This window comes from Pipra filicauda, unplaced genomic scaffold, assembly GCF_003945595.2.
Source record: "Pipra filicauda isolate LSUMZ 115617 unplaced genomic scaffold, ASM394559v2 scaffold13_size5146498_pilon, whole genome shotgun sequence".
Classification (NCBI taxonomy): domain Eukaryota; kingdom Metazoa; phylum Chordata; class Aves; order Passeriformes; family Pipridae; genus Pipra; species Pipra filicauda.
The window spans coordinates 4,830,661-4,844,226 of NW_024103874.1; the positions used below are offsets into that span (position 1 = coordinate 4,830,661).

The 13,566-nt window shown below is 42.8% G+C and overlaps 1 protein-coding gene across 4 annotated transcripts in view; it reads right to left on the bottom strand.

Moving 5' to 3' along the window:
* Positions 1 to 230: 230 nt before the first annotated feature.
* NKAIN4 (sodium/potassium transporting ATPase interacting 4) overlaps positions 231 to 13,566 on the bottom strand; it is a 51,706-nt gene continuing 38,370 nt past the window's right edge. The window contains exons 5-8 of one of the 4 annotated variants that reach the window (XR_003538760.2): positions 10,876 to 10,936; positions 7,724 to 7,808; positions 3,099 to 3,182; positions 231 to 2,626 (exon numbers count right to left, since the gene is read on the bottom strand). Coding sequence is in view for 3 of the 4 variants with exons in the window: in XM_027710663.2 (XP_027566464.1) it covers positions 2,617 to 2,626; positions 7,724 to 7,808; positions 10,876 to 10,936 (156 nt within the window). In the remaining variant the exon portion in view is untranslated. Of the gene's footprint in view, positions 2,627 to 3,097; positions 3,187 to 7,723; positions 7,809 to 10,875; positions 10,937 to 13,566 lie in introns of those variants that run through there. The other 3 variants (XM_027710663.2, XM_039378537.1, XM_027710664.2) reach the window with 3 other exon arrangements.

Below are 13,566 nucleotides of genomic sequence, written 5' to 3' on the forward strand. Positions count from 1 at the left end.
TGAAAACTGGAGGAGGTAATTAAGTGTGGAATATGACCCTTGGTAGCTTCTCTTAGTTTTTTCTCAGACTGTGGTGGCTTTTTTTTTTTTCTTTTTATGATTTATGGCAGTCATTGATACTACATGTTATAGGCTTACCTGAATATAGGCTCAGTGTTTATTTTCCTTCTATTAATTGATGCTTTCTGCTACAACGAACACAGGTAGTTGAGTGGTAGTTATGAAGCTACTCAGTCATCACACTTTTATTTATTCACTTCATCAGTGTGTATTAAAGCCAAGAGGTAATGTTGTTAAGTGCATAGTTTGATGTTTAGTCCCTTTAGAGTACTTGGCAAGTGTTTTTTATCAGTTTTATTAGTAAATGTGGCATCAGGGCTTGGAGATGTGTAGTGTTAAAAACATGCAGATGTCAAAATAATTCCAGGAGTTCCTTCATATGACCACCTAGAAGAATCCCTTCCTGAAAGTATTAGTGAAATGTTTCAGCTGTTCAAAGCTGAAGCTGTGCTTTCTCTACCATCTGGGCTGAATTTTGGTTGCTCTCAAACAAGGCCAATAATGACTGCTGGTATCTGATGCACAGCAATTTCTCTGAGGAAAAGAAATCATAGTAAAAGCAAACCAAAAAATGTGAAGTTAGTGGTTTTGGATGAGAGAAGGGAAGATTCATTTAAAAAGCCCCCAAAAAATGAAATATTTCATGGAATAATCTCATCGACTAGAGGATGTTTATTCTTCTTCTATTCCTTTTTGGTTTTCTGCCCCTCCAGGGAACATCAGGGCAGGTGGGAATGAGTGGGATGCAGAAATGAACTGAATCAAAGGCGAGGTGGAGAAAGAGCCAACAGACAGGGTATGCACTTTTCTGTTCATGGTGTTGAAATGGAAAGTAGCTTGTGTTTCACTGTTTGACTTAGTGGTGACACACTATTGACTAATAATATAACTAAGTAGTTATATTTTGTCAGGCAGAGCTGTTTGAAAGATGGCTAAGCTTTTTCTTCCTCTAGTCATGACACTAGTATCAAAACAGTTGTCTGTCTTGCTCAGTCAGAAGCTGTGGCTTTCAGTGGATAAAAGAAGGGGGGGAAAATTATGCAGAAAACATTTTTACTTGCAGCTGCACCCAACCACAACTCAGGATGTTAATCTGCAGTGGGTATCAGGAATAGAAGCCTCACTGAACCAAAGAAATGCTCTCTTGGTGCTTATACATTTGGGCTTATAGAAGAAAACTTTGCTTCCTGGGTTCTTTGAAATGGGACAAAAAAAGCTGCATCATTCTGTCTTTGATTTAGCACTTAATGTTTTTATTTGTTTTCATTCTTCCTTCACACTTCTCCCTACCATGGCTTCCGGTTTGACTCTTCTGAAAAACATTTTTCAAAAACTGCCAAGTAATCCCAAACAGATTAGGTAAGACAATAACAAATTACGACAGCACTTGGAAGGTACCAGCCACAGAACATAGAATCCCACAGCTGGCTGGCCAAGTGCTCTTTCTCTTCTGGATACTCAGTGTGCTGGGAGACACAGCTGACATCACTGACATTGGTTTTGCTGTTGTTGGGTTTTTTTTTATTAATTGCTGCAGCTCATTAATGCAACTTAATTACACTTCCATTCCCCCTTCAGCCCTTTCCCTCCCCTCAAAAAACCTGTCATAAAAAAAACCATCTTCCATGGGAATGTTGCCAGGCTTGTGCCTGGAATAAGCGTGGCTGCTCGATGGAGAAGGCAGGGACAAACCCACCTGTGATCCATGAAGAACTAGGCCTTTTTCAGTGTCCTGCAGGGGGATTCAGCTGTGTATGTGGCTACACCAGTGTTAATTTAATGTAGCTGGGCAAACCCAGAGCAAGCTGCAGCTGCTCTGAGAATGGCTTGGCATGTTTAAATGGGGCAAAGCTCAGTGCTGAGTAAAGATTTGGTGCTTGTAGTAGTTTTTAGCTGTTCAGCATTACAGGAGTTAGATCACATGACACTGAAATCCAGGACAAATGCTTATTGCCAAGTCTACAGAGGATGAGGAAGGGAGTCCTGGATGGGCAGGGAGGAAGAAGGGAAGAATTCTCAACTATAATTTAAAACCCCAAAAAGCCTAAGTAACTCAAATGTAAAGAGCCCCCACCAAGTCCTATACAGGCAGGGAGGAGATGAAGTTGTGTTAGGGGATTTAGGCTCTTTTCAGAACAAGGGAAAGGAGAAGGGGAAGACACTAACTACAGAACATATGAAATGTCCCAGGGCGGTGCTTCCTTCTTTATGGATCCAAGGCTGCAAGGAAGCAGCTTCGACTTCAAGTGCATCTCTTGAGAGAGGCTCTTGGTGAACTTGTTCTGCCAGAGGTCTCTAGGCCTGTGTCATTTCTTGGCTAGTACCAGCAGACTATGGTAGGAAAGGTTCGTCAGGGCACTTGGAGAATTACAAACCGTGTGGCCATTCTTTGATGTACATTCATTGCGTTTGGAAAGAAGACAAGGAACGAAAACATGGAATGGAGTTCACCATCCTGCATTTCCTCTGCCAAAGATCCAGGCCACAGGGGACTGTTTCCTACAGCACCTTTGGTGGTGGAGTGCAAGGTTTATCCATCCTCTGGCTCCTCTTCACTTACGCAGGCCTGTAAGGGGGGGAAAAAAGGGTGCATGTGGGACATCAGTGTGGAGCAAGTACTCAATTGCTTACTTATGAGAACAGAAATGGTGGGGAAAGAATTAGGACATTTTTTTTTCCTGTTCTGGGTTTTTAAGTATGACTTATTACAGGTGAGGAATAGGATTGACAGCTCAGAAGTAATGTGGTTAAGTAGTCTTCAAGCCTGGCAAGGACACTATGCACATGTCAGACCTGAATATGCTGCAGTTAGGCTAAGGAACAGATAAAACAGCCAAAGTGTTAGATCTATGGGTCCCTCAGCATTTGGAGCCGCACAGAACTTGGTTAGGAATTTAAAAAGCTAAGGGTCATCTCTAGAATAAAGTAGCTGCTTGAAATTGCGGTGATGTGCTTTTTGTGTAGATGCAGCAGTATAAGCAGATCTACTTTTGGAGCCAGCAGTAAAGGTGAGTGCATGTTTTTGGCTGAAACATCACCTCTTACACATGCAGCTTCAGGTTGATGAAAAGAGTTTGCAAATTCATGTTGATATTCAGCAAACTGTTTGTTTGGGGAAAAGTCTACCTAGAAAGAGAAGCAGAAGCATTTTGTTTTGTGGGGTTTCTTCTCTCCTCAAAACAAAGTGGGATTTTTTTTTTACTGTTTAAGTAAAAGTTTCCTTTGTAAAGTATTCTGGTCATCCTTAACTAATGTTATTAGTTAGATCAACTATCAGTTGATCTATTGAAGAACCCCCTTTCAGCCAGTAAGGGATGACTGTTGTATGGGGTCTAGTCCTTTAGTGCTCATGCTCACAGCTGCTTCGTGCCCATGGCCAGCAGCCACTGCACCACAAAAGATTGATTAGGGAGTATTAAAGTGAGCGATTGCCAACTGGAGCCTTAGATCACTCAATTAACCAATACCCCCTGTTGCTGCCCTGTCAATACTGAGCTCTCCATCTGATAGAAGTCACACCCTCTCCAACCATATGGCCCTTTCCACTGGTAGATCTGAGGAAAGGCAAGTCAGGGAAATCTGGCCACACAATTAAAATTAAGGCTCTCAAACCATTAATGTGATGTAGCACTTGGGGTGCCAGATCACAGTGAGTGTTACAGGCTGGAGCTTCACAACTGTGCAATTCGCTGCTTGGCCTTATAAATGCAGTCTTAAAAGGCAGGAAGATCTATTGCTCATCCTTGTACCTTTTAAATAAATAGAGGCTACCTCCTGTCACCCAGCAGGTTCTTGCTTTAGCACTAAACTGTGTACAGAATCATGCTTTGAGGCTATTCTGCTTTATAATTGAGATTGCACAGCAATGCTTTCCGAAACAAATTCAGAGAATGATGTCAAGAGACTAAATGGAGGCACCAGGAGGGAAGTGCTGACAAATGATCAGGATGCTCTGGGCCTCCTCCTGCCTTGGCAGGTAGTGCAGGGTGCTTGGAGATAAGAGCTTTAGTGGGAAATGTCAAAGCTGGCTCAGTTAACCCTTCCACAGTTATCGGTGCAAAAATGCTTCTTTGCCTCAAATGATGAGAGTTCTGTGACTACAAGTGAGCAGGAACAAAACCTGGAGCTGAGGGCCTGAGCTGTGCAGCCCAAGGGGAGACAGTGGTGCCAGCACCAGCCTGAACTTGGGCTTTAGATAAAGGAGGGGAAAGGGCTCAGCCTTTCCTTCCTGAAAACTCTTTTGGCCTCAGGAGAGTAACTTTGACTTTCAATAAGTGATTTATTATCCTTTGGCTAAGAACTTTGACACAGAAACTCAGGCACTGAAGACTTTAACATGTCTTCTATCAAGATTCCTGATATATTATTAAATAATTAGTGTAGTCCTTTAACTGGTAATCAGCAGTGAGGTTAAGGGTATTTCTGTTACACAGTAAAACTTCCAGAGCAATTTTTCCATGATAATTTGAGCTTCTTTTACTTAAGGTTGTGACTTGAAATAGTAACTATCCCAGCAAAACTCCCCTGGAGTCAATGAAATGTAGAGCAGAAACAGTTGTGGAACCTAAATAGAAATAACTGTATTTTTAGACAACCATTTTTGCTGTGTAAGTGTTGGAGGTACAAATTAAGATGAAGCACACTTAAATGTTGCCATTGTAAGCAGTAGTACAAAATGATGGTTGATTTTTGTTGCTGTTGGGTTTTTTAATAGAGAAAAATAACAGCTGACTTGAAAATTTGTCAGGTTTTCCACTAACTGAAGACTTGCAACTGAGGTCATGGAAGGCAGTATATCACTATGATGAAGCTGGGAGATAACTGGATTGTGGTCTGGAAGTACCTATTATCAGTAAAAGGTTTTGGAAGGATGTTTTTTCCTCCTAGTAGGAGGCAAAGGTATTTAAGAACTTCTTGCAGAGCAGTGGATGGAAGCTGAGGGCCAGAAATGGGGTGTAAATTCAGTTTGAATACTGAATTTAGCAGCTGATAACCACTGAATTAGGCTGCCAAGGAACACTGCAGTTTCCCTTTAGTATCTTTGAACTGTGGCAGCATATTTAAAAGTTTTCTAACTTGGACTGTGTTCAATACAGAGATTGTGAGAGTTAGTCTTGGGTATAAACCGTGCTCATCAGTCCAGGTCACGTCAGTGTTCTGTGGGGCCTTGGATCTCTGAAAACTCATAAATTTGGAGAGATGAAGAAGAGAGATTAGGGAAAAATGCAAGCCAGGACAAGGGAAAAAGGGCACATTGAGAGGAAAGAGTGTGATCTTATCAGAAAAGGATAAATAAAACTGGAGTGAATAGGATAATTCCATTAGGGAAGCAAGGAAAGTGATCCTGTTAGAGAGTTGTGGCAGCCCAGCAAGTGCATTATCAGGACAAGGCAGTGATGCCATCCTGAAATAAAAGTTCATGGCTGTAGTCAGCTCCAAGTCAGTAGTTGTGTGGAATATATTTGGTTTTGTTCAGCATTTCCATTAACAAAAAGGAGCTAAAACCAGAAAGCCCATGTTCCAGATCCTTAGCTCTTCTATAAATTTACACTTCAAAGAAGTTGGATGTATTTGTTGTTTTGCATCTTCTTGAACAGGATATAAAAAAAAAAATGCCTTCAAGTCATCACTAAAGGATTTTCACAGCAGGACGAGGGCATCTGGCACTCAGTGCCCCAGACTGCAACACTCCATGGTATCATTAGCTGAGAATCAATAATCCCTTCCTCCCCTCACTCCCACTCGTACATGTGGAAGAAAGGCAATAGCAAGGCTGAAATAAATAAGCAGAAATTGCTGTTTGGTGGCTGCTGTGAAATTTATAGAGGGTCACTTTATCTACTGCTCAGCAGCTGTTTTCACGTGCTGTTAGCCAGAAAGAAATATTCTTGCGTGGTGGCAGAAGCCATCAACAGAGAAGGGATGGGCTGAAGAATGGGAGTGAGGAACAGCAAAATTATCTGTGTACTTCAGCAGCAGCTTCCCATCTTACTGAGGCCCTGGCAGGAAGTCTTACATTTTGAAGTTCTGTCTGTATTCTAGTCTCCCCACATAGAAAACTTCATTTATAAGCAATAGCCCCTTTCACAAGCAGAATTGGTCATTTGAAGAAAAAGGCAGCCCAAACCCAGCACTGTAGAAGTGTGTGATGTTCCTTCAGCAGGCTGCTGCATCAAAGGAGTAAATCAGGGAGCTGCTTAAGGCTCCACAGCTTCTGTAGACTATGAAAAATTCCACCCCCCTGTGACAAAATGAGAGAGAAATCAATATTTAATCTCCTGTAGCATCCCTTGTAATAACAGTATAGAACCCCCAAAGTTACAGGGAATTCAACTGCTTTGCAAAAATTAGTTGTTCTCCTGATCTTGTGCTGCAGTGACAAAGTGGGCAGTAAGTTCTTGTGAAATTGGAGGGGCACATCTACCAATCTATTTGGGGGGAGTTTTTCTTCCCTCGGTCCCAGTCTTCTCCTTCCTCCTCACATCCTTCCTTTTGTTACTCTCTGGTAACATTATTCCCCAAAACAACCTCTCTTAGCAGCTGCTTCAAAAAAAACTCTACATATTGAACTGCCTCTTACAGATCAATTTAAAAAATATGAAAAAATCACGTCTCCTTGCTGTTTTAAGCAGACAATACTGGCCTTTATGTTTCAGAATCTTATTAAGAACTAGCTTTTAAGTGGACAGAGTGAAATTGTGATCTTGTGCCTTAAGCAGTGGGAAGGGATTATTAGAGGGCAGAAAGGGGAATTCAACAATGGATCTTTATTACTGGTATGAGAGATACTGCTGTGGAGAACTCCCCTTTCTGCTGAGAGCTGTGGTCTCAGCTGAACTCTTGGGCTGCCCCACACATGGATGCCTCAGTTCTTGTAGGCAACAGAATTTAAAATAAATAAATTAAAAAAAAAACTCTTTAAGAGCAAACCTGTGCCATCCTGAATACAAACCATCTAAAGCTCACTTAAATTTAATTCACTGGAGCGTTACCTTTGTACCCTCCAGGATCCCTGGAAGTACAACAAGGGACAGGGAGACCCTGTTCCCAAAACAAAGTCAAATTTTGTGGTGTTACTGTGAGAGGATTATTGGAGGATGACACAGACAGGGCTGTGGTTAAAATGACACAGATCTGTAGGTCACAGCTCAGTTATGACTGTCCACAGAGCTAAATACAGCTTAAATAACTTGATGTCGTATAAATTTTACCCCAGTACAAATGTTTCATTGAAGCTTTGCCTGACAGACCACAATTTAACCTTGACAGTGAGGATCGTGTTCTGCTAGTGCTGTGGCTGACCCTTCTTCCCTCACAGCTTCTGCTTGGGAACCAATCATGGCTGAAAAAAACCTCCCTTTGCTTTCTTCAAGGAAAAGGCATCCAGCAGTTTGTTTACAATAATATCCTACAGCTGGCCCCACTGTTTCCTATCCAACAGCACTGCCATAAGCCAAGCACAGCAACTCCAGCTTCACCCTGGGGCTCAGCAGGGGCTGCTTCACCCCTTCTGGTGTCCATTCTTTCCTTCCTTCCATGCCTGAAAAACCTGTTGGAGAAATCAACCTGCAAGGAGGAGAACAACCCAAACCTGTGGTACCCTTGAGCCACCAAACCAAGAGACACTCAGCACAGCCTCTTTAGCACAGGAGATGATACTTACAGGTATGTCTGCTTGAACAAAAGGTTGGTGGGTTTTTCATTGACATGGTAGAGAGGAAATGGATCAAATCCACCAATGAAATCAACTGAAAAAAAATCAAAACTCAAATAAACAAACAAACATGGCCAGAAAGTTGAAAGGAAATGAGAGAAAGGGTTGGTGCATGTCATGGCACAACACAAAAATCAGTGACAGAACAGAAAAATGATTTTTCAGGTATGGATTCCTGGGATCTGCTGGGATGGGCAAATGTGCCAAAGGGGAGATTCAGCCAACACAAGACTTATAGCAGAGCTAACAAAAGACTCCAGAAAAAAAACCTCCTTGGATATTGCCAGCACGCTGTGACTTCACATGAGAGTGAACCTACAAAGGCTCGGCCATTCCACACTGTGCCGAAGGGAGGAAGCTGGGGAACGGCTCCTGAGTGAATGCCAGGGAGAAGTTGGCAGCACAGCAATCCCCTTGAAGGCTATAGAGTGAAGTGGGAATTTTCTTGCCCCACTTGTCTTTCCTGCAAGACAACAGCAGCTTTGGAAAACTGCAAGCACCTCATTATCCTCAGCTCTGATATTTTTCACGTCCCCTCTGCCAACTCAATTTCTTTTAATTGTGTACAAATAGGAACAAAGCTTCCCTTCTCCACTGTTCACAGAAGGGCAGCGTAACTCAGCAGGGAGAGTTTTAAGTGACAATTCCCTTAGTAACCAGAGAAGCATTTTCCAAGCCTGTCTCAGTTCCCCTGACATTAAGCCAAACCTGTATCACTGAGCTGGCCAGCACAGCCAGGGCAGGAGGGGTGTGATGTGGTGTGATTTGTGACTGACCTTGCAGGCCTTGCAAAACCCTTTAAAATAGATTCAGCTTAGACCACTTTTTGGTGCCAAGTTAGTGCATTTCGTTTGGAAGTGTGAAAGACGTCCTGTCCAAGTGCCATCCAAAAATGACTGGAAAGTCTTATTAACTATATAAGTGCCTGTTTACTTTTCGTACCTGAAGGTGGCACTATTATTTTAAATTTTAGCTGAAGAGTTTTGGTATTTTTCAGTGACCAAACAACAGAAAAAAATAGTTACTAATATACTGAATGTGAAAAAAACCCTCTTAAAAATATATTTAGAAACCTAACGGCAAGAGATTCTGAGAAATTCCATCTTGATGGAGAGCTTCATGCTGACACTGTGAGTTTGGAACAACTGTCAGGCAATGGGTGAAATCTGTAGAGGTTCTAAGTGAATTGTGGGGATAATTCCCAAATAGTTCCAGTGAGACTTGACCTTTCCTCAGCCAATTTTGAAAACATTTGAGTATCTTAAAATCAAAAAAAGGCTGCACCTTTGAAAAACAGACACTTTATTACCTCAGTTGTGGAATGTCTAAATTAGGAAACCTTAAAGAACTGCAGTTGAGTAACTATCTAGTACCTTGAACAAACACATGTCCTATCATCTGAGCATCTATGGGATAATGGTTGAGTGCACTCAAAATCCAAGTCACTTAAAAAAAAAATAATCTTAAGAGTGGTTCATTGTTCCAATATATTACAGTACATTAGCACATCTAAAATATTCCTGCCCACAAATCAGCATTAGTAGATCCCTACTGCTGTGTTTTCTCATGAAAATCACGTTAGCAGGAGCTTCCTGATTAATGTGCCTCAGCACTTATAATTACTTCATGCTGCATATCAAAGCAACATTTAAAGGAAACCACAAATGGAAGAGAAAATTAAAACGCAGCTCAAATTTATTCAGGTCACTGGAAGGATCTACCCCTGCGAGTGTGAAATATTGATGGTTTGTCACTGTTAATTATTCAAGCTGGCATTTTAACTCCAAGCTGGGAAACTGGGAGGGAAAGTGAATTTGTTAGTGGAAAAAAAAATAATATGTATCCTGAAATTAACAGCTCTGTGTTTCTAGATAAAGCTTCCTTCCATGTGGTTGCTTCTCCTAACGGATCCCTACTATAAAAATGAGCTCTGTCAAGTTACTGCTTTACAATATTCAGCAGGGGCTCAAAACTGAAGCTGTTTAGCTAATAGAAGAGCTATAGGGTAATTTAAAAAATATTACTATAATGTAGCACCTTCTCTAAGTGCACTGCCAAGCTCTAAACAAAATGATCAATAAAGCCACTAGAATGAGTTCAGCCACACAGGAAGGAAGAAAAAAACCATGAGGACAAGTCAGATAAGTAATGCATCTCCTCTCACTCCTATGAAAACACATTCTTCACACACTTTCAAATATTCAGTTGTTGTTTTTCAGCTCTCATCCATGCCAGCTGCTCTTTAAAACAACAAAGCTGCTTGCACAAACCTAATCAGTGTCTTAAAGAATTGATATCTGGATGCAAAGCCTGTGGATCAGACCCTTTGCTGGAGTAAACTGGCTTAGGCCCAGCACATTGCCAAAGAAACCAAACTCCACGTCTGTTTTAACTCTATGCATCCATTCTTCTGTTTGTAAAATTATTGGTCTCAACGTTTTGGGTTTTAGAAGGGCAAAGTAATCCAAGGTCAGGTTACGGATACCTGCACAGATCCCACAGACCCAGGCGATGCCCAGGAGTCTTTGCTGACACACGTCCAGTGACGGCACGTCACTGAAGAGATTTGTGCGCCAAACATGAGGGGGTTGGCTCCTTCCTCCTCCTTGTAATTCAAGTACAGTACTTCCTCTGCTCTTAAATTAAGTGGTCAGATTGGTCCTTGGCAAGAAATCTCATGTTCTCCTTCATCCTCAGCTTGTGGCACATGAGACTCAGCAGGTCACCTACTGGGATGAATTGTCGTAGGTGCTCTTAATCACAGCACTAATATTTCAGTAGCATTATTCTTAGGCTATACAAGCTTGAGAACAGAAGCAGCTGCCCAGTTTCTCTAAAGCTTAATCCAGCTGAGAAGTCAAAACCAAGCTCTTTTATGGTGGAAGTGTAGCAGAATTACAGCATCTAACACATACTGACATGGGGGGGAAAAACCCTCACAGTAAAACCAGCTGATCCTTGAGAGGCAGGTAGTGCCACATCCCATAGAGGTAGAGATGGAAAGAAATCTGATAGCAACTCAGTCCTGACAGACAAACACCTGAGAGAGAAATAAAATTCACTATAACCTTTTGCCAAGGGATCTGTTGATAAATACTTACAGCTGTCTTCTTCTTCTGTAAAAACACTAACAACGTAACAGGCGTAGACAAAGCCCACCAGCTGGAAAATAGAGAGAATAAATCATTTTAAAATCAGTCATGTGAGCCCGGTCAAAACCAGCTCAGCAGCACTTCAACAGCCAGTATTTACACTCCTCTTGGCAGCATTACTGTGATGGTGAAGCCAAGTCTTATTTGCTGTAGGCAGGAGGTGCAGGTGTAGGTGTCAGGGAAGATTCTAATGGAGCACAATCAAAGCTTGAAAATAAAAACTTGCAAGGCTCACCCTCACCTTCAGAGTAGCAGCATGCAGTTGTGTGAGTGACTGGCAAGAACATGGGTTGGCTTTGTTGAAACTGAAACTCTCTGTGAGAAGTGATGGGGATGCAGGAGAGGGCCTTGTGTAACGTTTTAGACAGATGGCTACACACAGGAGACACACAGGGGTAGGTTTTATTAGGAGGTCCAGGGATAAGAACTCATCAGCTCTGCATTCCTGTCATATGGGGCATGCAAGGGAAGAGAAATTAATTCGGTGCAGGAGCTACCAATCAGATGTGAGTAGTTTTTGTGCAGATGAGAAGGTAGTTAACCATAAAAATGGTGATGTAGTGGCAGAAATATTCAGAGACACTGAAATCTTTAGTAGCTCAGCTGGTAGTTTGTAGAAGCTCTAACACATCAGAACTGCCTCATTCTGCCTCAGTAGCAAGTTGTTACTCAGCCTGAACAGAGAAACAAACTCCTGGTACTACGGGAGTTAAGCATTCTAGATCCAGAAGGGTCTTATTTTGCTTTGCCTTCTTCCTGTTAATCAAATATCCTCTCCATCCTTCATTTTACATCTTTACATAACACCCCACTTAGAGAGATCTTGGTTGACAGTAACTGTGTTAGTAAAGTTATTGTGAGGCATAATTGTTTTCCACTGTGAACTCAATTCTTTCGAGCAAGAGTCAGCCTGTAACACACAGTGACTCACTCCAAGGGGAGACAGAATGATGCATGGTAGGGCTTGAAAAGTAGAGTCCATTCATTTTTAATATGACAGAAAAATACATCACACCAGAAAACAAAAGACAAGATAATGAGATTTCTGCTGGGGAGTTATACAACATTCGGGGTTTTTCCAGCTCTCCCTGACAAAACATGCCTTGTTGGAAAGGAATTGGAATGTTTTTGTAGCATCACTAAACCCCGTTTTTCCTTTACATTTTTCTATAATCTTATGAAAGACAAGCCAGCTCACTCCTGTCCTCTTGGGTGAGCCTTATGGAAGTATATCCCAGTGCCTCTGTGGAGGAGGGGTAGCTCTGGGGACTCCCTCATTCCCCTGCTGTGCATTTCTGAAACCAGGGCTGCTTCAGGCTAAGTTTCAACGAGTGACAGGGTAAAATAAATCCTCTGGGTGTGATGCTAACCACAAGACCACGTGCAATGGCCAGTCTAATTGTACCTGCTGACTTTCAGAATTGCCTCTGAGTGGAAGCATTGCTTTTTAAAGGCAGACAAAGCTAAACAATCAGAATATCAGAGATTTTTTCTTTCTCCTATTGCCTATACTGTGCTAACATAAAGCCTGGAGTGTTTTGGGTTTTTTTTCCTTAAGTTTGTGGTAGTTCTGGGGCAGGACAGAGCAACAAAGCTGAGAAAGGGTCTGGAGCACAGGCCTGATGAGGAGCAGCTGAGGGATCTGGGGGGCTCAGCCTGCAGAAAAGAAGGCTCAAGGGGGACCTTCTTGCTCTCAGCAACGCCCTGACAGGAGGGTGGAGCTGGATGGGGGTCGGGCTCTGCTCCCAAGTAACAAGCAGACAAGTTGTGCCATGGGAGGTTTAGACTGAATATTAGGGAGTATTTCTTCTCTGAAAGGGTTGTCCAGCCCTGGCACAGCTGCCCAGGGCAGTGGTGGAGTCACCACCCCTGGAGAGATGCAAAAGACAGGTGGATGTGGCACTTGGGGACATGGTTTAGTGGTTGGGCTTGGTAGTGCTGGGGGAACAGGTGGACTTGATGATCTTGGAGGGCTTTCCCAACCCAAAGGATTCCAGGACTCGGAGCCCGGGCCGGGCTCTGGCCGTGGTGCTGAAGCCCCGAGGCCGCTCCCGGGAGCCCCGTGAAAGCCGCAGTGAGCGCTCGCCCCTGGGCGGGGGGACCTGACCTCGCTAACACCGAGAGACGCTCTTGGAAAAACAGAGTGCCTTCTGCACATCCCAGCATTCCATGAAACGTCCGCTCACCATTTGCCCAAGCAACAAATTAGGAGTGTGGTCACACACACCCTCTGCACTTGCTCTGGCATTTTCATAGGTTGGAGATCCAGCCTTTCACATAACATCAAACCATGCGATTTACATACACACAGAAAAGCAGGAAAGATGCATCTTGGACGTCTACCCTGATTCTAAGGGAACTCTAGGACAGTCTTCTCCCTCCCCAGATTTCCCATCATGCCTCAGAGTAGGAACTTTTGGGTTAACAGCCGTGTAAAGTGGCAGCCCGAAATCCATTCACTACTATTATACTCTATAACATGTAGACACAAATCTTATGTGATACCCGTGTCAGGAAACTCCTGATAGAATTAACAATGAAAATGATTTACCTGCCCAGTTTATGGGTAGAGTGTGTGAGCGATTATCAGCTGTACTGTCACAGCAAACCTGATAAACCTCCGAGCATTTTTCACGGTTC